At 49.2% G+C, this 24,251-nt stretch overlaps 1 protein-coding gene across 10 annotated transcripts in view; it reads left to right on the plus strand.

The window, feature by feature from the left end:
* TSPAN14 (tetraspanin 14) overlaps positions 1 to 24,251 on the plus strand; it is a 56,571-nt gene that overhangs the window by 27,143 nt on the left and 5,177 nt on the right. For 9 of the 10 annotated variants that reach the window (XM_055537772.1, XM_055537771.1, XM_055537748.1 and 6 more), the window contains 4 exons: positions 17,493 to 17,543; positions 19,303 to 19,449; positions 20,962 to 21,132; positions 23,276 to 23,401. In XM_055537772.1, coding sequence (XP_055393747.1) covers positions 17,493 to 17,543; positions 19,303 to 19,449; positions 20,962 to 21,132; positions 23,276 to 23,401 — 495 coding nt within the window. The remainder of the gene's footprint in view (positions 1 to 17,492; positions 17,544 to 19,302; positions 19,450 to 20,961; positions 21,133 to 23,275; positions 23,402 to 24,251) is intronic. The other variant, XM_055537747.1, reaches the window with a different exon arrangement.

The following is a 24,251-nucleotide window of genomic DNA, read 5'->3' on the forward strand; positions in this document are numbered from 1 at the left end:
CAGAAGAGTTAGAAAGATCTCTTAGCCAGACACATGGAGTTGTCAGTTTCCTGGAAATGAAAGTCTTGGCCACCATCAGAGGAAAGGGTGACCAGATTATTGAAGGAGAGGAGAGGAGGAGTCTGAATATGGAGGTGGGGTTGCTAGAGGTGGGTTGAGGAGGAGAGTCCACTCCAAAGTTGGCTGTGAGTGAGTGGCCTGAGGTCAAAGGAAGACCAGGATATTTTTGTGTCATGGAAGTCTCAAGAGGAAGCCCTTCATGTAGAGAGGAGTAGGGTGAGAACAGAATATTGACATTGGCTTTGACAAGGTGGAGGTTGTGACCTTGACCAGAACTGCTGGGGAGTGGAAACCCAGCTAGAGTTGGCCCAGGAGCTAATGGGACGTGAGAGAGTGGAGACCAGTGACTCATGACAGTTCTTTCAAGGACTCTTGCCTTAATGAAGAGCAGAGAAATTGGGTACTAGCTGGAGACAGTCAAGGGGTTAAGAGAGATATCGGAGCATGTTGGTGGGATTGGTTCAGACAGAGGCAGACATTGATTCTGTGCAGAAGAACAAGACCACATGACCATACACAGAGACTTTTTAAAACCTCCCTTTAATATAAGCACTGTTTCTGGTGTCTGGGTCTGCAGTCTGTGTCTGGGGGGACCAGATGGAGACGGAGGCACAGGATGAGTGGTCATGATGCCACATTTGCCTCTGCTGAGGATTTTGACATTTCCTATTTGGACTGGAACACTTGACAATAAGGCAGACTTACTGCACTTCTCAGCTTTTCACCCTTGTTTTTCCAGCATCATCTCCTGATGATTTATCCCAAATTTTGGGGGGTGGGGTGGGGGGGTGGGTTTCTGTCCTGGAGAAATAGGGTGGGATTCAGTGGCTTGCCTGTTTACCCCAGGACTTTTCTGGTCCCAGACAACCTTTCATTAGCAAGCACCTCATTGCCTCTGTAGTAGAGCAGTGCTGAACATTTGAGGTGGTTCCTGTGGACCCCTCCTAATGGGAGGGCTGTGGCTGCCCCTCGCTGAGATGTGTGACGTCCAGACCTGCATTGCTACCTGTGTGGAGGGGAGCCTTCTGGCCCCACCTGGAGTCCCCACCCGCCAGCCAGATGCACAGTTCAGAGCCACCTGGTTTAGACCGGTGGTTTGACCTTTTCGGCTTTGTCCACCCAGCTGTTGTACCCCTCAGCCAGCTGGCCAGCTGTGCTTGTTGGCCTTACATCTCAACCTCTGACTCTCATCCTGATTTCTGCATCTGGAGTGAAATTCTCCTGTGGCCCCCGTGGCTGAGGGCCTGGGAATCTCCGTTCCTTCAAAGCCTCTTCAGAACAGATTCTTTGCTCTTGGGAAGCTTTACTAACCTACCCAGTATAATACATTGGCAGCAGCAAATTCAAATTGTAGAGTTCATGAATCCAGAATTGTAGCAGGTCTGTTTGGTTATTGAAGGGGGCTGCAGTGTTATCAGAGTTTTGCAGAATTGGCAATGTGTGTGGTCGACAGCTAATCATTTTTTAGTTGGTGTCCACTGGGGCAGAATGGGATGGAACAAAAAGGAACAGTCAGGAAAACAAGGACGGAGAGCTTGGTTGGGAAAATGAGAGGGGGAGGCCACCTGGCCTCTCCCTGCTGAGTTCTAGGCAAAGATTTGCTGTCTTCTGTGCAGGGGCTGGAAATGTGGAGTGAGGTCTGAGAACTGGGGTGTAGAGCCCTTCGAGAAGTACATGGTGCAGCCGGGGCTCCTGGGTGCCAGTCTGGACTCCCACCTGAGCTAATTTCTTTATGAATTTCTCTCACCTGCCTGCTTCCTGCTTCACAAGGTTTCTGAAAATGTGTAATATGGTATGCCTTCTCAGAGGAGTTTTCTTTTTTAAATGGAGAAAATACAGAAATAAAACAATATAATGAAACATCCCCCAACCCCATCCCGCCACCACCACCATGCTCCCATCAACTGGCTTCAAAAGTTACCAACTCAGCCAATCTTGTTTAATTTATGTCTTCTTCCACCTTGGATTATTTTGCTGGATCAAATTGCCGAGAGTTTTTGTTTGATTTTGATGAATTAACAGTGAGCAGTGGAGCAGGATGACAACCTTAATGGTGGACTTGGGCTCAGTAGGCAGGTTTGAATATGAAGAAGCAACTTGTTGATTCTTTGACCAGTTCTAGGTGCTGGAACAAGCAGAGGTTTTATTTAGCAGGTTGCCCCATCCAGAATTATTTTCACAGTAACATTCTTTATAGCAAATACCTGTAGTACTCTTCTTTAAGCTGTCTCTTTCCAACTTCAGGACCAAGATTTTTCCATGGAACATGTAATACTTACTGGAGGCAAGAAACACGGATGCCCCAGTATTTGTGTCTGTTCTGAATTGCGTGTTTTACTAGGTGAGCATGGAGCTGGGCTTCATGGGGTTTTCATCACAGGGATGTCAGGGAAATGCTGCCAACACAGCATTTTGAGGACACTAACATTTTTTACCCTTCTTTTGGTTTTTTAAATTTATAATCATTCCTTGGTTGTGTTAGATCTGTCTCTAGGGTGGACTCTCACTTTGACATAGGGAAATGCAAATCAAAACCACAATGAGATACCACTTCTCACCCCTTAGAATGCGTATTATTAAAAACAAGAACATAACAAATGTTGGCGAGGATGCAGAGCGATTGGAATCCCTATGCACCATTGGTGAGAATGGTGCAGCTGCTGTGGAAAAAAAGTATGATGGTTCCTCCAGAAGTGAAAAAAATTACCGTATGATGCAGGCATTCTCCTTCTGGGCATGTATCAAGAAGAATTTAAAGCAGGATTTTGAAGAGGTATTTGCACACCCTTGTTTATAGCAGCATTATTCACAATAGCTGAGAGGTAGAAGCCACTCTGGTGTCTACTGAAGGTTGAATGGATAAACAAAATGTAGTCTATACGTGCCATGGAATATTCGGTTCAGTTCAGTTCAGTTGCTCAGTCATGTCTGACTCTTTGCGACCCCATGGACTGCAGCACGCCAGGCCTCCTTGTCCATAGCCAGCTCCTGGAGTTTACTCAGACTCATGTCCATTGAATTGGCGATGCCATCCAACCATCTCATCCATGGAATATTACTCAGCCTTAAAAAATAAGGGAGATTCCTACATGTACTGCCACATGGGTGAACCTTGAGGACATTATGCCAAGTGAAATGAGCCAGACACAAAAGGACACGCACTCTATGATTCCACTTATATGAGGTACGTAGAGTAGTCAGAGACAGAAAGTAGAATGGTGGGAACTAGGGACTGGGGGAAGGGAAAGTGGGAAGTTATTGTTGAAAAGGGTGTCAGTTTTACAAGATGGAAAGATATCTGTGGATGGAGGTGATAGTTTGACAGTTCTGTGAATGTACTTAATGCCACTGAGTAGTCTTACTTAAAAATGGTTAAGATGGTTAGTTTCATATTATGTGTTCAGTTCAGTTCAGTTGCTCAGTTGCGTCCGACTCTGCGACCCTATGAATCGCAGCACGCCAGGCCTCCCTGTCCATCACCAACTCCCGGAGTTCACTCAGACTCACGTCCATCGAGTCGGTGATGCCATCCAGCCATCTCATCCTCTGTCGTCCCCTTCTCCTCCTGCCCCCAATCCCTCCCAGCATCAGAGTCTTTTCCAATGAGTCAACTCTTCCCATGAGGTGGCCAAAGTACTGGAGTTTCAGCTTTAGCATCATTCCTTCCAAAGAAATCCCAGGGCTGATCTCCTTCAGAATGGACTGGTTGGATCTCCTTGCAGTCCAAGGGACTCTCAAGAGGCTTCTCCAACACCACAGTTCAAAAGCATCAATTCTTCGGCGCTCAGCCTTCTTCATAGTCCAACTCTCACATCCATACATGACCACTGGAAAAACCATAGCCTCGACTAGACGGACCTTTGTTGGCAAAGTAATGTCTCTGCTTTTGAATATGCTATCTAGGTTGGTCATAACTTTCCTCCCAAGGAGTAAGCATCTTTTAATTTCATGGCTGCAATCACCATCTGCAGTGATTTTGGAGCCCAGAAAAATAGAGTCTGACACTGTTTCCACTGTTTCCCCATCTATTTCCCATGAAGTGATGGGACCGGATGCCATGATCTTCGTTTTCTGAATGTTGAGCTTTAAGCCAACTTTTTCACTCTCCACTTTCACTTTCATCAAGAGACTTTGAGTTCCTCTTCACTTTCTGCCATAAGGGTGGTGTCATCTGCATATCTGAGGTTATTGACATTTCTCCCGGCAATCTTGATTCCAGCTTGTGTTTCATCCAGTCCAGCGTTTCTCATGATGTACTCTGCATATAAGTTAAATAAGCATGGTGACAATATACAGCCTTGATGTACTCCTTTTCCTATTTGGAACCAGTCTGTTGTTCCATGTCCAGTCCTAACTGTTGCTTCCTGACCTGCATACAGATTTCTCAAGAGGCAGGTCAGGTGGTCTGGTATTCCCATCTCTTTCAGAATTTTCCACAGTTTATTGTGATCCACACAGTCAAAGTCTTTGGCATAGTCAATAAAGCAGAAATAGATGTTTTTCTGGAACTCTCTTGCTTTTTCGATGATCCAGCGGATGTTGGCAATTTGATCTCTGGTTCTTCTGCCTTTTCTAAAACCAGCTTGAACATCTGGAAGTTCACGGTTCACGTATTGCTGAAGCCTGGCTTGGAGAATGTTGAGCATTACTTTACTAGCATGTGAGATGAGTGCAATTGTGTGGTAGTTTGGGCATTCTTTGGCATTGCCTTTCTTTGGGATTGGAATGAAAACTGACCTTTTCCAGTACTTTACTACAATTAAGTTTCCTTTTTAAAAAAGTATTTATTTATTTTTGTCTGTGCTGGGTCTTCATTGCTGCACGGGCTTCTCTTTAGTTGCAGCAAGCGGGGGCTACTCTCAGTTGCGATGTGCAGACCCCTCATTGCGGTGGCTTCTCTTGTTGAGGAGCACAGTCTCCAGGGCTTCAGTAGTTGCAGCATGTGGGCTCAGAGGTTGCTGCTCACAGGCTCAGTATTTGTGGCACGCGGGCTTAGTTGCTCTGTGGCATGTGGGATCCTCCCGGACCAGAGATGGAACTCGTGTCTCCTGCATTGGCAAGCAGGTTCTTTACCACTGAGCCACCAGGGAAGCCTCACTATGATTAAAATTCTTGAAATATCTCACTTTGACTTGCAGAGGAAGGGAAGCTGAGAGAGGCATATACAGCCTTTGTCTTTGTTCATTCTCACGCCACCTGATTCTGGACAGAATTTGGGCTTCCCTGGTTTTACTGAGTGTATCCTCAATGAGGGATGATTCCTATGATGCTGGCAACTCCAGGATTGCTTACCACCACAAACACTGAGTTTAATCTGCAAAGGTTCTGATGAAGCCCTTGCCAGGATCTATTTCAGAGATGGATTGAAAGTGTAGAACCGAGGCCCCTGGTAGGCACAGACGATCAGCCTGTTTCACAGAGAGCCCCTGCCCTGGGCCTTCTCAGTGACATGAGCCACAGCTTCCTTGCTTGTAAAATGCAGGAATTCGCTTCTGAGCCTCATGTGCAGCCTGTTTCTGGGTGAGAAACATGGACATTTGTGTTCTGTGACCAGCATGGCTTGAGGCCCCTTCCTTCAAAGTAACAGATGCCTCCCATGAGTAGGGTAAGCATGTAATTTGTGGTCCAAATTGGGAAACTTTAAAGAATGAAAGAGAGGTGTTTAAGAATTTTGCTGGAACAACAGATGTGCCCCAGGACTGCCCCAGGCAAAACAGGACAGTCCCTAATCCTAACCCTGCCCAAGAGAGGCAAAGCCAGTCTAACGTGGAAGGACCTAACAGCAGCTCCCTGCCCTCGCTCCTGTTTGTGGCATCTCTGTGGGTGGACAGTCTCTTTGTCTGACCCTACAATGGGCTGTTGACTCTGGATCGTTCTAACCACTAGAGAATTGCCCTTATTTGAGCTGAACTCTGTCCATGTGATATTGGACCCCAAGGCCTGATCTCCACACAGATGGTTTCTCTGCTTCCATTTCTTGGTTGTTTAATGCAATCAGAATGGAAAAGTCTAGTGTTTAATAATGTTTGTAGAGTATTTTGCTTTCACTGCTGAGAAGTAGTACCTTTTCCCCTTCCAGTTTTATATACTGAACTTTTGTATTTGCCTGGAGAACTACACAAGGCCTCCCAGCTTTACTGTGTTCCCTCCTACAGGCTACATTTTCCTGTCTGCGGTCACTCACAGTTTCACTTGCTGAAAGTATCCTCATAATCTTGCAGTCTGCATTTTTGTATTAGCATCACTTAGGATAGAGCATTCCAGGTTGCCAAGTAGACTTCCTGACCACGTCTTTGAAAATTCCCTTATCTGACATTTAGGTTGTTTTTCTACTATCCTGGATAAGGACGCTGTGATTAGCTTTTGTAACACAGATTCTTGCCTTTGGGGAAAGGACGAGAAATTATTTGCTGGGATAGGTTCCCAAGGGTGAGATTAAATGGGTCAGAAGGTGTATCCATTGTTTTGACTGGCCTGACACATTTATATAATCATATTCACCAGAAGGGCTGCCCCAGTTCAGAGGAAATAGATCGCCTTATCGTTTGGCGCACACGGGTATGTGTGTGTTTGTGTATTTTTCCATATTTTGGCTTGCCAAGACAGAGGGCAAGGATTGCTTAATTATAGACTCCACTTGAACTGGGAGTGGCTGATCCTTGCAGGCCCTCAGCTCCTGATCTCATTGGTTCAGGTGCATCTGAGGCTGGGACCACCAGGAGGAATTTGCAAGGATGGGCAGTATGTGTACTGTGATTATTGCCTGGGACGTGTGATTATTACACACTCACGGGGTGGTGTCAAGGCTGAGTAACTCTGCTTCTGGCAAATAGTCAGCATGGCCCAGTCTGATGGGGAGATTTGTCATCTGTGGGGGAGTGTCCTACTCCCACCTTGTTTTACCTTTCCCCTCCCAGAAATGTGTTTTAAAAAAATCACGTCTATTGAGGTGTAAATTAAATAGGATAACATGTGCCCATTTCGGATGTTCAGTTCACTGAGTTGGCAGCTGTATACTCTGTATAGTCCCCATCACCACGATAAAGATATCAAAGATTTCCATCACTCCTGCAATGGTCCTTGCTCTTTTCTGTAGTCATTCTCCCCGCACCCCTCCTCCAGCAACCGTTGATCTGCCTTCTGTCATTATAAATTAAATTTCACTCTTGGATCTGGCTTCCTTTAATTTAGGGGATGTTTCTCTGTTTGTTTTTTTTCTGTTTTTAATTTCATGAATTTCTTTAAAAAGTTTAAAAATTTTTTTATATTTAAAAATTGTGGTAAAACCTATGTAACAAAACTTAGAATTATAACCATTTTTAAGTGCCCAGTTGAGTGGCATTAAGTGCATTCATGTTGCTCTTCATACATCACCACCATCCATCTCCAGCCTGTTGCGTGGATTTCTGCTTTTTATTATTTTCTCTCTTCTATGTGTTTTGGGATCATGCTGTTCTTTTTCTGTCATCTTGAGGTGGAAGATTAGGTCACTGATTTTAGATCTTTCTTTTTTCCTATAGTGTAAGTACCTCATTTTATTGTGTTTACCAGACACAGCGGTTTTAACAAATTGCAGGTTTTCTGGCAACCCCAAGTCGAGCAAGTCTATCAGCACCATTTTCCCCAGTAGCAATGGCCCAGTTCATGTCTCTCACATTTTGGTAATCTTTGGAATATTTCAGACTTTTTCATTATTGTATGTTATGGGGATCTGTGATTCATCACTATTGTAAAAAAGATTATGAGTTGCTGAAGGCTCAGATGATGGTTAACATGTTTTAGCAGTATAGTATTTTTAAATTATGTACATTTTTTTCTTAGTCATAATGCTATTGCATCCTTATTAGACTACAGTATAGTATAAAGATAATCTTTATATGCACTGGGAAACCGAACAGTTTAGTGTGACTTGTCTTAGAGTGGTGGTCTGGAACCGAATCCAAATATGTCCAAGGTATGCCTGTGTTTGGTGATGCTCCATGTTTTCTTGTATCCCACACATTTTGAGATGTTTTCATTTCATTTGGTTAAATATCTTGTAAATGTGTTCTGTTTATACAAGTGTCTTTTCTTTCCCTTCCAGGCTTACTGCAGGAGTTTCTCTTTTTTACTGGGTTCCAGCAATTTTATCATGATGTGTGCTGGTGTGTTTTCTTGTGTTCTGTTTGAAGTCCATTGTGCATTTTGGATTTGTGGGTTTATATTTTTCATCAAATTTGGGATGACTTCAATTATTATTTCTTTAAATATATACCCCGTCCCCCCCTTGAATTTCTTGTTGTTCCACAGGTCACTGAGATGCTGCTCAGTTTTTTGTTTTGTTTTTTAACCCCCTCCATCGTTTAATTTAGATGGTTCCCATTGCTTTCTCTTTGAGTTCACTCATCTTCTGTAGTGTCTAACTGGCAGTTAAACCCATTTAGTGAATTTTTCATTTCTAATGTTGGTTTTTCTGTTTCTAATAGTTCCATTTTAATCTTTTTAATATTTTCTATTTCTCTCTTTGCTTATTTTCCTGTAAATCTGAGTGTATTTACAGTATCTGTTTTGAAGTCTTTGCTGATTCCATCTTCTCTCTCATTCCTGTCTTGTTTCCAGTTACTGATTTTTTTTTCCTTTTTATAGGTCATGTTTTACCTCTTGCCTATCTGGTAACTTTTGTTTGGATGCTAGATACACTTTTTCTGCCCGAGCATTCTTCCTGTCTTGGTCAGCTTGGGCTGCCATTACCACATGCCATTGCTTTTGTTGCCTAAACAATCGAAATGTATTTTCTCCCATTTCTGGAGGCTGGAAGTTTGAAATCAGGGTGCCAGCATGGTCAAGTTCTGGTGAGGGCTGTCTTCCTGGCTTTCACGTGGCTGCCTTTCTGCTGTGTTTTCACATGGCAGAGAGAGAGAGAGAGAGAGAGAGAAAACACAAGCTCTGGTCTCTCTTCCTCTAATCGTGGAGGCTCCACCCTCATGACCTCATGTAACCGCCCTTAACCTCCCCGTCTCCAAATACCATCACACTGGGGCTGCGGCTTCAAGATGTGAAATTTGGAGTGACATAAATTTCAATCCATATCAAGTCTTTTGAGTTTGCATCTTTTGTCTGAGATTCATTCTTGCTGTGGTACGTAGCTGTAGATCATTGATTCTCATTGTTGTGGGATATTCCGTTGTGGAAACATATTATTTGAATTACTTGTAGTTTTAGGCTATTAAGACCTGTTGAAGTAATATAGAAACATACCAGGGTTGGAGACCCGAATTATAGGATGTCCTGGGGTTCACGTGGCTGAGCTGAAGGAAATCCTGTCTCGGTTCAGATGGTTTCGGTATGATAGTTTAGTGCAGGACGTGGCTGACTATGGCTTGCACGCCAAACCTGGCTCTCTGCCCGTTTTTGCACATATGACTTTTTTTGGAACAAGCCCTGCCCATTTTCCTGCGAAAACAGCAGAATTGAGTAACTGAAACAGAGACCTTCCACCCAGCAAAGCTGAAAATACTTACTATTTGGCTTATGGAACTGCCGACCCTCAGCTTAGTATCTTGTTTTCTACTCACTGTTAATCATCCAACTGTGCCAGCAATGGCAGGGACTGGGGCAGGGGTGAGGCGGGTTTGGGGGTTCCTTCTCGCTATCGCCTGGGGCCACTGCCTGTAACCATCCTCCGCCTTCCTGTCTTTCAAAGGCTGACCTGCGTCAGATCCCTGGGCCGGGCATTGTGTGCGTGGGCCCCTGTTATCTGGGAGCAGAGTGTCTGTGGAAGCTGCCCCAGAGCCCTGTGGGGTGTCCTTCCCCGTCCTGGCGCAGCCCCTCACAGGGGTTCACAGGCTCTGTGGGAAGGGCACATATGCTTCTGGTTTTCAGAACCGCCCTTCCGGCAGGAGGAAAGGCTGGTGTGTGATAACTGTGTGACCCAGGGCAAGGCACTGACCCGCCCCGGGCCCGTTTCCCTCTGAGATGAGGAAGCTGGGCTCCAGCATCCCTTCCGGCCCCCAGAACTTCCAAACTCCCACCCAGAAGTGGCTGGGTTTAAGCTTTTTTTTTGAAAGAAGCAGTCCTTTTATGCTCTCTATGTTTCAGAGTGGATGCAGTCTGGAAGAGCAAGGCCTCCTCATCTTGACCTCAGCGCACTGGCTGTCAGGGCCAGGTTGGGTCTAAGATCTTGCCATCTCTGGCATCCTTTCACGTGACCACAGGCATCTCTGGTGTTCCCTGGACTTGCCAGGCCAGGATTTCCAGTTCTGGAGAATGAGTGCCAGGACCATTGGGTTTCCACCTGGCATGGTTTATGGTGGCGGAGCTTAGGGAGCAGGAGAAACAGAGGTCTTTGGAGATCATTGGCCTCCACTGAAGTCGAAGAGAGAAGTGGTTTTCTTAAAGCCACAAGATGAGTTAGGAACAGAGCTGAAACAGTTTTATTATAGCTTTTTCTACTCCCTGCCCTGTTTTCTTTCCATCATCCTTTCCCCATTTCACTTGCCTCCAGGAGGCGCCTATTTCCTTAAACTCTACTCTTCTGACCTTGTGCCAGGACAAAGCTGTGAGTCATTGGAGGGTGGGGCGCAGTGTCTTCAATCCAGCAAATGCTGATAAGGTCTGGAAGGCCCCCCACCCCAGGACTCTGCTCTGCCTCCAAGGCAAGGCAGGGCTCGCTCAGTACCCCAGGGTAAGCACGTTATTCGGGATGCTTACTGAATCCTTATGACCCTCCTTTGACCCAGGAGGGGTCACCTTCATTTTGCAAAGGAAAATGGGTTCAGAGAAATTTCTGGACCCACACAAGTCCTCTCACAAGGAACTTGCAGGATAGAGCTGGAATCAGGACCCACTGACCCATGCTGTTTGTTCAGCGCTGCCCAGGACTTCTTTGGGTTTCAGTGCTTCCTCCTGGGTTTCCTTCTGGTTCTTTTTGGAGGCTCCCTCAGGTAGCCCAGGGGAGCCTGCCTCAGCTAAAGGAATCTACAAGAGTCAGGGGCTGGCAGGCCAACAGCCTGAAAACATTTACGGCTGCTGGTGGTTTGTCTTGATCTTGTGGAGGAAAGGCACTGGGGCCTACAGGAATTGCCTGAGCACTTTCACACTGAAATGAAATCTTGCAAGAGACTAGGGCCACTAAATTGTGGGTGATGAGGGGCTGCTTTCAACCTACTTGGTGTTTGAATCCTCCTCCAGTCCGGCAAAACCTAGCCAGGTGTCTACACTTCCATTGTGTCTGGAACCTGCTGGGTAAAGGCTTGCCCACTTAGCAAGTTGACTCCATGTGGGCTTCCAGAACAAAGCAGGGCTGGACCAGCCCAGAATGCCCCAGAGGAAACCTCTCACCTTCTTACACAGGGGGCCTTTGCTTCAGGTTATTCCTGATTCTTCACAGTGACCCCCACAGGGGTCCTGACTGGACACAGAGTGATCCTCCATTGGCGTTACTGTTGCACACCCTAGAAGCCCCTTCTGCAGCCTCCTACACCACTGGGCACTTGTGACTGCCCCTTGCGGTGGAGGGCGTATGCTGGTGCCCACTATTCGCGGCTGCCCTGTGCAGTGAGATAACGTGATGTCAGGACAGTCAGAGACACATAGGTTTGTTTCTTGACTTCTCCACCAGCTCGCTATGTGAGTTTAGGCAATAACCAAATCATCCTATATCTGAACTTTCCATTTGAAAAATAGGGGTAACAGTACCAGTGTTATGGAGTGTGGAGGCCCTCTTTAGGTATATTGTGTTTAACGTAGCACCAGTTACCCAGGAGAGGGTGGTGCTACTCGCCCTGGTGACCACCACAGTGTGCTAACCTGATGGTCCAAGGCTGTCTCTTTGGGCTTCTCCCAAACTGGTGGGAGTTGGACTCCATTCTTTGAGAAGGAATTTAATCAGGTCATAGATGAGAAACAAAGGAGGTTACTCTGAGGCTGGAAGGCACTCCCAGATGGTTGGCAGCCAAGAGGGCAGCCCAACTACATAGACCATCTGTTCTGGGGGGTGGGGGGTGGCCAGGGAAGGGGCTCCTCAGGGAGCCATGCCAAGCTGGCCAGAGTCCTGGCTCATTCAAGAGGTTGCTGTGTGAGCTTCCAGACAGGTCACTTCCCTGTCTGGCTCTCCTTCAGTCTTCTTGTCTCTAAAACAACTGTTAGTCCTTGAAGTTCCTGCCTTGGGCCAGTGTTCATTGAACCCATGATCTGGCATGTGACACCCCTCCAACCCCCCACCTCAGTTCCTGTCTTTCTGCTGCAAGTTAACTTTAGTTCTTCCTTTGAAACAGAATGGGAAAAAAAAAAAAAAGTGAGCTCTTATTCTTGGAGCCCCGTTGTTTTGAGAGGAGAACGGGGCTGTGGTAGCACGGAGCTGGTGTCTCAGGCTGATTGTGTTCAGCGAGAGGGCTGCAGGGGCCAGACCTCCTTCACCATCCCATGTGGTTCCTGGTGGTGGGTGGGCTGTCCTGGAAAGTGGTCAGGCAACCCTAAACAAAATAGAAAACCTCTCTGCCCTCAGAGGGCTTAAGTAGGGGAGGAGACACAGTAGACAGCTCACGTGGTCTAGGATGAGTACCTTGAAGAAGATCCAGCAGGGAAGGAGGTCAGGACTGACGCGTGGGGAGACAGTCTGCGCGGGATGGCAAAGGGAGGTGTGTTTGTGGAGGTGAAATTTGGAGAGACCTGAATGGAGTGAGGGAGGAAGCCAGGAAGGGATGTGGAGGAGGAACATTCTAGGCTAAGGGACCGAGTCAAAGTTCTGAGGCAGGGGTGAAGTGGGTGAGTTCAAGAAACAATGGTGGGGAGGAATGTCTAGGATTCAGCAGAGATGGCCGGGATTGGGGGCGGGTAGGTGGGTGGGACGGGGGCTGGGGAGCTGGGTTGGAGATAATGTTGAAGATGTGGGCTACAGCCTGGCTACCCAGGCCCTTGTGAGCCACAGCAAGGAGTTTGAATTTTATTCTATATGTAAAAGGAAGTCATTGGAGCATTTTGAGGAGGAGGGTGATCTGATATCATTAAAGCATTGTTCTAGTTGCTCGGGACCTGTGGGGAGATAGTGGCAAGGTCCCTGCAGGGGTGATGGCATGGACAGGTGGGAGCAGAGAGGATTCTTTACGTATTTTGAAGGTAGGACTAATAGCAGGTCCTGGTAGGTTGAATGTGGAGTTGGAGGGCCAGAGTGGTCAAGCCTGAGGTCGAGGTTTTCTGTCTTAAGAGTAGATGGTCAGTGGTGCCATTTAGTGAGAACGGGGGAGTTGGGAGGAGCCGCTCGGGATCTGGGAGACCACAGCTCCCTTTGGGAGCACGTGAAGATTAAAATGTTGCTGGTCGTATTTAGAGGACAGGTCAAGTAGTCATTGGTGTGTTTGACTCGGGATCAGCTATGGCTGGAGGTTGGGGTTTGTGTGTCAGCTGTGTGAGTTATGAGATTATCCAAGGATTAGGGGAGGGCAGGGGTCAGGACTGAACAGTGAGGTTCTCCAGCATTTAGAGGCCTCTGATTCCAGTTGAGCTATTTCAAATTCTGAAAGATGATGCTGTGAAAGTACTGCACTCAATATGCCAGCAAATTTGGAAAACTCAGCAGTGGCCACAGGACTGGAAAAGGTGAGTTTTCATTCCAATCCTAAAGAAAGGCAATGCCAAAGAATGCTCAAACTACTACACAATTGTACTCATCTCACACACTAGTAAATTAATGCTCAAAATTCTCCAAGCCAGGCTTCAGCAATACGTGAACCATGAACTTCCAAATGTTCAAGCTGGTTTTAGAAAAGGCAGAGGAACCAGAGATCAAATTGCCAACATCTGCTGGATCATGGAAAAAACAAGAGAGTTCCAGAAAAACATCTATTTCTGCTTTATTGACTATGCCAAAGCCTTTGACTGTGTGGATCACAATAAACTGTGGAAAATTCTGAAAGAGATGGGAATACCAGACCACCTGACCTGCCTCTTGAGAAACCTATATGCAGGTCAAGATGCAACAGTTAGAACTGGACATGGAACAACAGACTGGTTCCAAATAGGAAAAGGAGTGCATCAAGGCTGTATATTGTCACCCTGCTTATCTAACCTCTATGCAGAGTAGTACATCATGAGAAACGCTGGGCTGGAAGAAGCACAAGCTGGAATCAAGATTGCGGGGAGAAATATCAATAACCTCAGATATGCAGATGACACCACCCTTATGGCAGAAAGTGAAGAGGAACTCAAAAGCCTCTTGATGAAAGTGAAAGTGGAGAGTAAAAAAGTTGGCTTAAAGCTCAACATTCAGAAAACGAAGATCATGGCATCCGGTCCCATCACTTCATGGGAAATAGATGGGGAAACAGTGGAAACAGTGTCAGACTTTTTTTGGGGCTCCAAAATCACTGCAGATGGTGACTGCAGCCATGAAATTAAAAGACGCTTACTCCTTGGAAGAAAAGTTATAACCAACCTAGATGCATATTGAAAAGCAGAGACATTACTTTGCCAACAAAGGTCCGTCTAGTCAAGGCTATGGTTTTTCCAGTGGTCATGTATTGATGTGAGAGTTGGACTGTGAAGAAAGCTGAGCACTGAAGAATTGATGCTTTTGAACTGTGGTGTTGGAGAAGACTCTTGAGAGTCTCTTGGACTGCAAGGAGATCCAACCAGTCCATTCTGAAGGAGATCAGCCCTGGGATTTCTTTGGAAGGAATGATGCTAAAGCTGAAACTCCAGTACTTTGGCCACCTCATGCGAAGAGTTGACTCATTGGAAAAGACTCTGATGCTGGGAGGGATTGGGGGCAGGAGGAAAAGGGGACGAGAGAGGATGAGATGGCTGGATGGCATCACTGACTTGATGGACGTGAGTCTGAGTGAACTCCAGCAGTTGGTGATGGACAGGGAGGCCTGGCGTGCTGAGATTCATGGGGTCGCAAAGAGTCGGAGGTGACTGAGCGACTGAACTGAACTGAAAGAGGGTAAGCCCTCAAAAGAGACTGAGGCGGAGTGACAGGGAGAGTGGAAGACAACCATGTGTGTAACCTTCATGTCCCCAAAGCTGAGTGCCTCAGTGGAGGAGGGAATGACCACTGTGCTGGATGAGGGTGGATAAGCTAAGGCAAAAGACTTGACCTCCCAGCTTGGAAAGAGGGAAGTGAGTCATCAGAGACTGTGAGGAATGGTGGGGACGGGGGTCTATAGGATTCAGCAAAGAGCAACTAGTCACCTTCCAGCTTGCTTACCGCACAGTGTCAGACACTCAGGAATGGAAGGTCATGCACCCCATGAAGGAAAATGAAGTCCTTTATCAGCTGGCTAATCCAGTGGGAGGACTGAAAAGTGGGGGATCGGTGTGATGTGGTGGAAGGAACCTCATGTTGGCTCCTTGGCGCTCACGTTCCAGCAGCAGAGGGACCTTTGGCCGCGTGATGCAGTGCTGTCTCCGGTGCTTGAGGTGGTGCCTAGCATTTGCTCAGTGTCCATGGCACGAATGAGTGAGTAAATGAATGAACTAAACTGAGACTCGGGATCAGGGTCTTCTCCCTCACTGCTTACTGAATTGTTACTGACCGGAACTTGGGTTCACTCGCCCAACTTGCAGCAAAGCCAATTAATTGACACAAGGTTGTGGTGAAGGGAAGTACAAGGTTTATTGCAGAATGCCCAGCAAGGAGAATGGGCAACTCATGCTCAAAAGACCCCAACTCCCCGAAGGCTTTCAGACAAGTGTTTTTAAAGGCAGATGCTCGTAGTGAGGGCCACAGGGTATGTGATTAGCTTGTGGACTTCTGATTGGTTAGTGTTGAACAGGTAATGTTTCAGGAATCTGAATCATCAGCCTTCCGGTTCCAACCAGTCTGGGGTCTACACTTCTTGTGGTCAATGTGTAATTGCCCTCCTCCACAGAGTGGGGGTCTTATTTCTGCAGAACAACTTAAAGATAATGGCAGATTGTTATCTAAATCCCTTCCGGAGGAATCGGGAGTCCTGTGACTCCTGTGTCAGTATTCTAATCATTAACTGCTTGAGTCTGCTCTTTGGAACAGGTAGGGGGAGGGGAGGCCAATAAGAAGCAGGGGTCATGGAGGGGCTTGTGCCCAGCAAGTTCCTTCAGGGTTCTGCTCGGTTTCAGTCTCCCCTTTTCTTTGATATTCCTTAATCTCAAGGAGAACGGGGTGGGACAAGAAAGGGAATGAAGTTGTGGATAGAGCGATTAATCATCAGCTTGTCAGGGAACTTGGATTCAGGGGGACTTGGGTTCAGAGTTCTCGTCCTGGCCCTGTCGGCCCCTGTGGTACTTAGTCAAGTTGCGGGGGGTGGGAGCAGGCAGATCAGATCACTTGGCAGGACTTTTTCAGTTGAAGTCCACAGACTGCTTTGGGAACCAGCAATGAGGAGTCTGTGAACCCTCTGAAATTCCCTCCAAAATATGGGGCATGTGCACATTTTCTGAAAGTGGCCTGTGATCCAGAGGAGGTTGGGAACTCCCGGGCTTTCTCCAAAGGCCTTTCTTCTGAGTCCAGCCTCCTGGGGCTTGCAGTGGGCAGGAGGGTCCTGGAGCTGGAGAACACACTTGGGAAACTTGCAGTCACAGAGAACCTTGCCCTGTTGTTTATCACCAGGTCCTGATAAATGACAGCACAATGCCAGCAGAATATAAGGCAGTTAAGCAGAACAACAGGGGGCTGCTTAATTTCTGAGGCCACGAGGTGTTTGCTCTGGAAAAACCCTTCCTGGTGTAGGAAGCTGTGGGGTGTATATGGAGGGTCTCTTTTTGTCATGGGGCAGGTGAGGCACCTTGGCACCAGTGGGCTTCTGTGGATGAGAGATCAGGGTTGGGGGACGCGGTTCTGGGATTGGCACATGGCTCAGTGCAGGCCTCTTAATTCAGTAACATAACCCAGCATTCACTCACCACAGGTGTGTCCCGCCATGAGAGTGTAAGTATGGTAGGGGAGGAAGCTCAGCCTGGCAGCTGCTTTTCTGTGCTTGGAGTATGTCTCCAGGGCTGGAGACCCAAGAAGGGTGGCAGTCCTGTGCAGAGCCTTACCTGCACTGGGAGCCCTTGAAGGCGTCACAAGGGATGACATCCTCTTACACGCCAGGCAGCGCACTGCAGTGAGGAGGGGGCTTGTGGAAGAGGAAAGAAGCAGGGTGTGGCTCAGTGTCTCTGACCCCAGAGTCTCTCCTGATCAGAGACTGTTCCGAGATCTTTGTTTCTGCTCTCCCAAGCATGGGGCCAGCTGGGGTTGGACTTTGTCCCAGCAGTCAGGGAAGACAGGTGTGACTTACCTGAAGAGCCTCACTGTCCCACCGTTCAGCTGGAGTCCCTGTCATCTGCAGGGACCAAGGGGCTGCCTTGCCCTGCCCAGCGTGGACATGAGCCAGGAACCCCCTCTGACACTAGCAGTCTGGTCCCTCCTCTGAGAAGCATGTTCATGGAGCTGGTTTCTGACCTAACTTTCTCTCTCTTGCCCCTGCCCTGCTCAGTTGGCTGGAGTTGTCTTCCTCGGAGTTGGATTATGGGCGTGGAGCGAGAAGGTAGGTGTGACTGTCACTGGAACCCTGAGCAGTAGTCCACCAGGTTCATTCAGCTTTAATTGTCCCTTCCTCCGGACTCCTCCCCAAAGAGCCCCTCCAGTGCAGGGCAATGATTTGTGGTCATTAACCTTTACAGAGCCAGTTCTGGGAAGTTACTTAACTTGTGATGAAAACTCCTGGGGTCCTGTGGCTAGCCTGGCTTCCCTGTGGCAGGTTTGCTGCTAGAGGCCAAGGCTGGGCCAGTTGGGATTTTGAGCCCCATGAGCATGGAGAGCCCTCTCTTCTGTTTCCAGAAGCCCTGAGTCATCCCGGGGCGTGTCCAGAGCTGTGTCCAGGGCAGGCCTGGGGCTACCTTCTGGAATGGACTATGCCTCTGGAGCCAGCAGGTCCCTGGGCACAGCTGTGGTGATTCCTGAAGCTCTCATTCTCGCCCATGGATAGGACCCCTGAGTCAGGGAGTTAGGCTCTGGGTTGTGCCCCCTGGGTGCCCTGTGGTGCAGGGGCACATCTTTAGCACCCATGAACCTCATTGCCCAGCCTATGGAGGATGGGGGAGGAGAAGAAAGCAGGCTCTTACTGTCTGGAAGGACAAGGGGCATTTGGAACTCCAAGGAGGGGACTAGACCGGATGTGAGCAGAGTGGACCTTTGGTGCACCTTTTGCACTGTAAGTCGGTGGGTATTGGGGAGGTGGAGAGACCAGGCAGGAAACAGTGAGAGCTAAAGCTTTCTCTTAAGCCTAAAGCCCAGGGCCCTCTGTTCCTTCAGTGGAGCCTCTCTGTACTTTCAGAAGGAGGCAGGAGCACTTAGGTCTGTGGGCTTTGTTGCCATGGCCTTGGGAACTGGATAAGCTCCGCCTTTAGGTTTGGGCCCCTTTAAGTGCGTGCAGTGCCATGTCCCTTTGCCCTAGTGACCGAGAAGCTGGTGCAAACCATGACTCATAGCGCCACCGTGTGACCAGAACGGAACAGCAGCATCTCAGCCAATCGGGCCCAGAGCCTAGGCCTGGCTACCCTGGCTGCCCGGTTCCTGCTGGGGGTCTGGCCTGGCTGCTCTTTGCTTCTTCCTCCGTTGAATCCTGTAGAGCTGCTCTGTCCATTCTGGTTCCCATTAGCCAGATGTGGCTGATTATATCTAAATTAATTAAAGTGAAATACAAATTAAAATTCACTTCTTCAGTTCCACTAGGCCTCATTTAAAGTGCTCAATAATAGTACGTGTGACCAGTGGCTGCCATTTTGAACAGCACAGATATATACAGGACATCTGCATCGTCACGAAAAGTCAGCAGACAGTGCTGTCTTCATCTGTCCTTGGTGCCTGTGCTGTTCACAAGCCTGCTCGTGTTGAAGGTGTTTTCATCTCAAGATAATGGCATTCTCCATGAACTGAATGCAGAGTCAGCCGCCAGATGACCAAAGGCCAGGGCCTTTGTGTGCCCTGACCACAGGGTCCCCCAGTGCCCCTTCTCACCCCATCTATATCCTACAGGCTACAAAAGAAGCATGGGGTCTGCCTGTGAGGAACTGACAGCCTAGATGGAGTCTGGGAGCAGGAGGGCCACTGGGAGCTGAGGGAGGCAAAGATCTGCTGGGCCTCTAAGAGGGCAGCTGGGCAGGGGCCATACGCTGGCCTGGCACTTAATGAGAAGACAGCCCCGGAAGGCAGCTCCCTGTCCTCATTTAGTTGCAGCTCAGTCCCCCCAGGGCACCCTCGACTCTTCAAGGCTGATGTTACCCTGCTTTCTCTGCCTCTTTCAGGGGGTGCTATCCGACCTCACCAAAGTGACCCGGATGCATGGAATTGACCCGGTGGTGCTGGTGCTGATGGTGGGCGTGGTGATGTTCACCCTGGGCTTTGCTGGCTGTGTGGGGGCCCTGCGGGAGAACATCTGTCTGCTCAACTTTGTGAGTGGCCCGGAGTGGGGGTGGGAGGAAGTATAGTGGGGGAGGTAGGGGTGCGGGCTCTGTAGGACAGGCTTAGCCTTTACCTGCTGGAGTGGGTGGGGCGAGGTAGCCACTCTTACAAGCCTGCCCCAGGATCCGGCAGTGAGGGGAGGAGGCAGCCCTCTGTACCCTGCTGCCCCTGAAAAAGGTAAGGTTTCAGGAGACACTCAGATGAAGTAGGCCCTCAGCAGGGGAGAAGTTGGGCCCCTCTGGTTTTCAGCTCCTAGTGGGCAGGGTCACCTGCCCCTCCCTCACCTTTTACCTGCCCCCTGCAGTTCCATCTGTTTGTCTGCTGATCACCTTTGCCCTTCCTGGCTAAGATCAGAAGACGTCAATAATGTTAGGAAATCTTTTGCCTCCTCCAGCGGGTATGAATCTGTTGGATGTACAGTGCAGAATCCTCGATTTCCTGGCAAAACTTTGAGTTACTAAGAGTTAGTTTTATATTTAGATACACATTTATTTTGAAATGCATTCAGCTAAAATTAAATAGCACCTGGTGGGGGAAACACATAATCATATTTTGCAATATATTATTTGTTGAATTTATTAGACCAAGCCTTTTATTCTGGGCTTAAATTAAAAAGCAAAACACATTTTTTTTTTCCCCATGCTTTTCATTTTTGTTTGGTTATCTTGCTTCTCTGTGAATGGAGATTACATTCTGGGAGGCCTTGTATGTGTGTATGTTTGTGTGTGTGTGTGTGTGTGTCTTACTTTGAGATACTGCTGGCTATGGCATAAATGCCTAGTGTGTGGCGTGGCCAGCGCTAGCGGCTGTGATAACACGAGCTCCGCAGGCCGGAGCCCCGCCTTGACGGAGGGGCGTGCACCTGTGGCTGCAGTGGCTTTGGCAGAACTCCACCCCCGTGGGGCTTCTGCTCTGCAGACGTTTTAACGCAGTTGACTATCGTACGCACACAGAGTAGGTACTGATAACATTAGCAACTCCAGAGTTGTCAAGAGCCCTGCCAGGGAACTCAGATGTCCTGCATCTCAGGTATGTGACCTGAGTGAACCTCGGTTTCCTTATCCCTAAAGTAGGAGTGACAGGTTTCTAGCAAGTGCGATGGCTGTAGGCGCGAGGAGAGAGGTCAGATAGGGTGTCTGGGGCACAGTCCCTACACTAAAGGAGCTGACAGCCTGGTAGGCCAGGATAGCCATTCATTCCTACTGGGGGGTTTCCTTGTTGGAGGGGTGCTCCTTCATAGGAGATGGCTGGCCCATTGTTTTGGAGCTTGCTTGTTCTTTCACTCATCTGACTCTTACCAATAGTGCAGCGATGTGAGCAGGGATGAGGTGAAACCAGGGTACCCAGCCCATCACGTGGGACTCCTCAGCTCCAGCGCAGGTCTCTTGGCTGCCAAGCCCGTGCTTTTAGTGGGAGGCAGAGGTTCTGGGTCAGGTGGGGGTGTGGTCTGGCTGGGAGGCTGAGGTGCAGTGACACCCACTCCCTGCGTGTCCCCCCTACAGTTCTGCAGCACCATCGTGCTCATCTTTTTCCTGGAGTTGGCCGTGGCCGTGCTGGCCTTCCTGTTCCAGGACTGGGTGAGGGACCGGTTCCGGGAGTTCTTCGAGAGCAACATCAGATCCTACCGGGATGACATTGACCTGCAGAACCTCATTGACTCCCTTCAGAAAGCCGTAAGTACCACGCCCGCCTTCTCCCTGATAGAGCTTGGCTGCCCTGGCTTCAGTCTGTGTGCGTGGCTGAGGGCCCAGGCTGGTGGGGAACATGGGACCCTCCTTCCTCAGCTCTGCCCTCAGCAGGGAGGCCGGGGTGGTGCCACCCCTGCCTCTGGACAGATTAGCTTTGTCCACTCCTGTGTGCTGATGGGCCAGGCTTGCTCTCAGGGTACTGTCCCCCAAGTGCTTCAGGCAGGCAGTCTAGCTTCACTCGTGACCACCCCCACTCCCTCGGGCCTGGACCTCTCCAGCCCTGACCACGCAGACAGCCACAGTCCCTTGGGCCCTGTGGGCACTGAGGGGCAGAGCTAGGCACATGACTCCCTGTCTGAGGCTATTCCTGTCCCTTTCCTTCTCGGGACCTTTTCCCCTTCCTGTTTGAGAGGACAGAGCCGCCTGGAGCAAACTTCTTCAGACAGAGAGGAATGTAACCTCCCTGGAATATGTCCCCGGAGGTTAGTCTAAGCAGTCCCAGGCTGTGACCTTTTCTCGTCTGACCTCCATCCCTGTTGTGTGTGGCTGCACCTGGAGGCTGGGACCACAGCTGTCCCCCATCCCTTGCCTCCCTTCCCCCGGGAGAAATCCACCCCCCACCATGCTGGCCTGTGCAAGGCTGTTATTTGATCTCTGCTCTACCAGAAAACCTGCTGCTGCTGCTAAGTCGCTTCAGTCGTGTCCGACTCTGTGCGATCGCATAGATGGCAGCCCACCAGCCTCCCCCGTCCCTGGGATTCTCCAGACAAGAAGACTGGAGTGGGTTGCCATTTCCTCCTCCAATGCAGGAAAGTGAAAAGTGAAAGTGAAGTCGTTCAATCGTGTCCAACTCTTAGCAACCCCATGGACTGCAGCCTACCAGGCTCCTCAGCCCATGGGATTTTCCAGGCAAGAGTACTGGAGTGGGGTGCCATTGCCTTCTCCAGCCAAAAAGCCTAGCTTCCTCAAAAACTTTTTATAGAGAACCTTCGGGTTTTGAGAAGAAAATAGAGAGCATTAAAAATACCTTTGATCTGTTCTCCTTATTAACCAGAACTTGTTTGCCCCATGTTTCACGTATCCTGAGATCGATCCAGCAAAACCCATTTATGTGATCAGAGATCCTTCCTGAGTTGTTGGTAGAGGCCCGCATGCATCCGTGAGAGCCGGCAGCCCGCCCGCTCCCGACAGCAGTGCCTGCTGCGCCTTTTCCTCTCTATTCAGGCCCCTCGACTCCACAGAGCCTGGGGCTTGCTGGTATCAAGGATCCAGGTCTCTGCCCTGGCCTTAAAGACACTGTAGTTCTCTCCACTGCCTTCCTCTCCTCATGGTAAAATGTTGCGTATTGGTTAGAGCACCTGGAGCCCTGGAGGGTGGTTGGGGGAGAGAGACGGGCTTTTACCTCAGAAATGGAAGTAAAGCAGAAATCCTGGTTGTGGGCTTGTAATTAGGGCTGTAACTGTGTCAGCTCTAAGGACAAGTGCAAAACAACATCTGGTTGGGACACTGCTGATGTCACAAAGCTGCTCTCAGTGCATTTGGTTTTATGAGTTTTTAGACAAAGGGAGGTTTTCTTTGCTGCTTCACCAGATAGGGAGTGCTTGTGGGAAGGGAGGACGGAGACCCTGGGTCAGGGGCAAAGCTTCGATTGCGTTACCATTCACCCTAGTTGTAACTCTTTCCTTGGGAGTACGCGTTCAGCAGCTGTTTTCTGTAGCGACACGAAAGGTGACTGGGGTCAGCTTGGCCTTTTCTTGGGGAGGAAGGCACACTGACCATGGGAGGTGTTCTCTTGCCGGTAATAGAGGCCCATGTAGGAAGGAGAACGAGAAGCCTGCTCTGGGCTGGTTAGGGGGCAGTTGGGGAAGTTCCAGGGTGAGGAGGGAGTAGAGCTGAGGCCAGAGCGCTGCTGAGCCAACCCGGGGTGTTGGGCCCAGACAGGGCCTGGACACAGTTCCCTTCTTTAGGACCACCAGGGTCACCTTGGTCACGTCCCTGTGATGGCCCCAGCGTTGGGTGGGCCTTGATTTCTCTGTGTGATACATAGAGGCACACCAAATCCCTCGTCCCTCAGACAGACACCACCCTGTGCTTGGAGCTCTGATGGTCCCTGGGGTTGTGATTGCAGAACCAGTGCTGTGGGGCGTATGGCCCTGAAGACTGGGACCTCAATGTCTACTTCAACTGCAGTGGCGCCAGCTACAGCCGTGAGAAATGTGGGGTGCCCTTCTCCTGCTGCGTGCCCGACCCCGCGGTAAGTCGGCTCACCTGTGGACAGTTCCTCCGGAGTGGAATGAGCAGTTCCTTCTTCCCTGAGGGCTCTGGCCACTTCTCTCCTGCGGACTCACTGAGCACCTGGCTCCCCTTCCACTTGCCTGGGGCTCGTGCAGCTCTGGAATCCTATATGTAGAAATTCCAGGAACGTTTTCACACGGCCCACCCTGGCTCTAGTGGGCTGGGTGAAGCAGGAGAAAAACAGTGTTACCCCTGCCGGGAGGGGCTATCACTCAGAGAGCCTGAACAAGATGCTATGAGTGTAATGAACCCAGGTGTCCCTTTCTCTGGAGAAAATGCCCAGTCCTCAGAAGCCTGGGACGATGGGGTACATCGCCATCTGGGGTGACGCAGAATTTTTACTGTTCTTTCTTCTTCACTGGTTTTCCTCTCCGGTCTGCAGACTAACATCCTTGAGTTCCAGAAACTGAGCTCTTGGGTGACCTTTTTTTTTTCTTTTGGTTACACTGCGTGGCTTATGGGATCTTAGTTCCCCAACCAGGAATTGAACCTGGGACCTGGCAGTGAAAGCTCCAAATCCTAACCAGTGGACTGCCTAGGGAGGTTCCTCGGGTTCCCTTGAAGGGGCACTGAATGTTTGCCTGAAGAGGGTCTGAGCCGAGGGGACTGTACACTGTACCGTCAGTGTGGTCACACTGTTGATGCTGGGCCACAGGCCCTGGGCAGGTTCCTCAGATCAACAGAGGCTGCAGAGCACAGCTCCACGGTGACTGTGAATTCTTCAGCAAGGGTAGGTTTTCCCCTCTAGCACAGGGATCGGCAGACTGCAACCACCGTGCCACAGCCGGCCTGCTGTTGGTTTTTGCCTC

The sequence above is a fragment of the Bubalus kerabau genome, chromosome 1 (assembly GCF_029407905.1).
Source record: "Bubalus kerabau isolate K-KA32 ecotype Philippines breed swamp buffalo chromosome 1, PCC_UOA_SB_1v2, whole genome shotgun sequence".
Taxonomy (NCBI): Eukaryota; Metazoa; Chordata; class Mammalia; order Artiodactyla; family Bovidae; genus Bubalus; species Bubalus kerabau.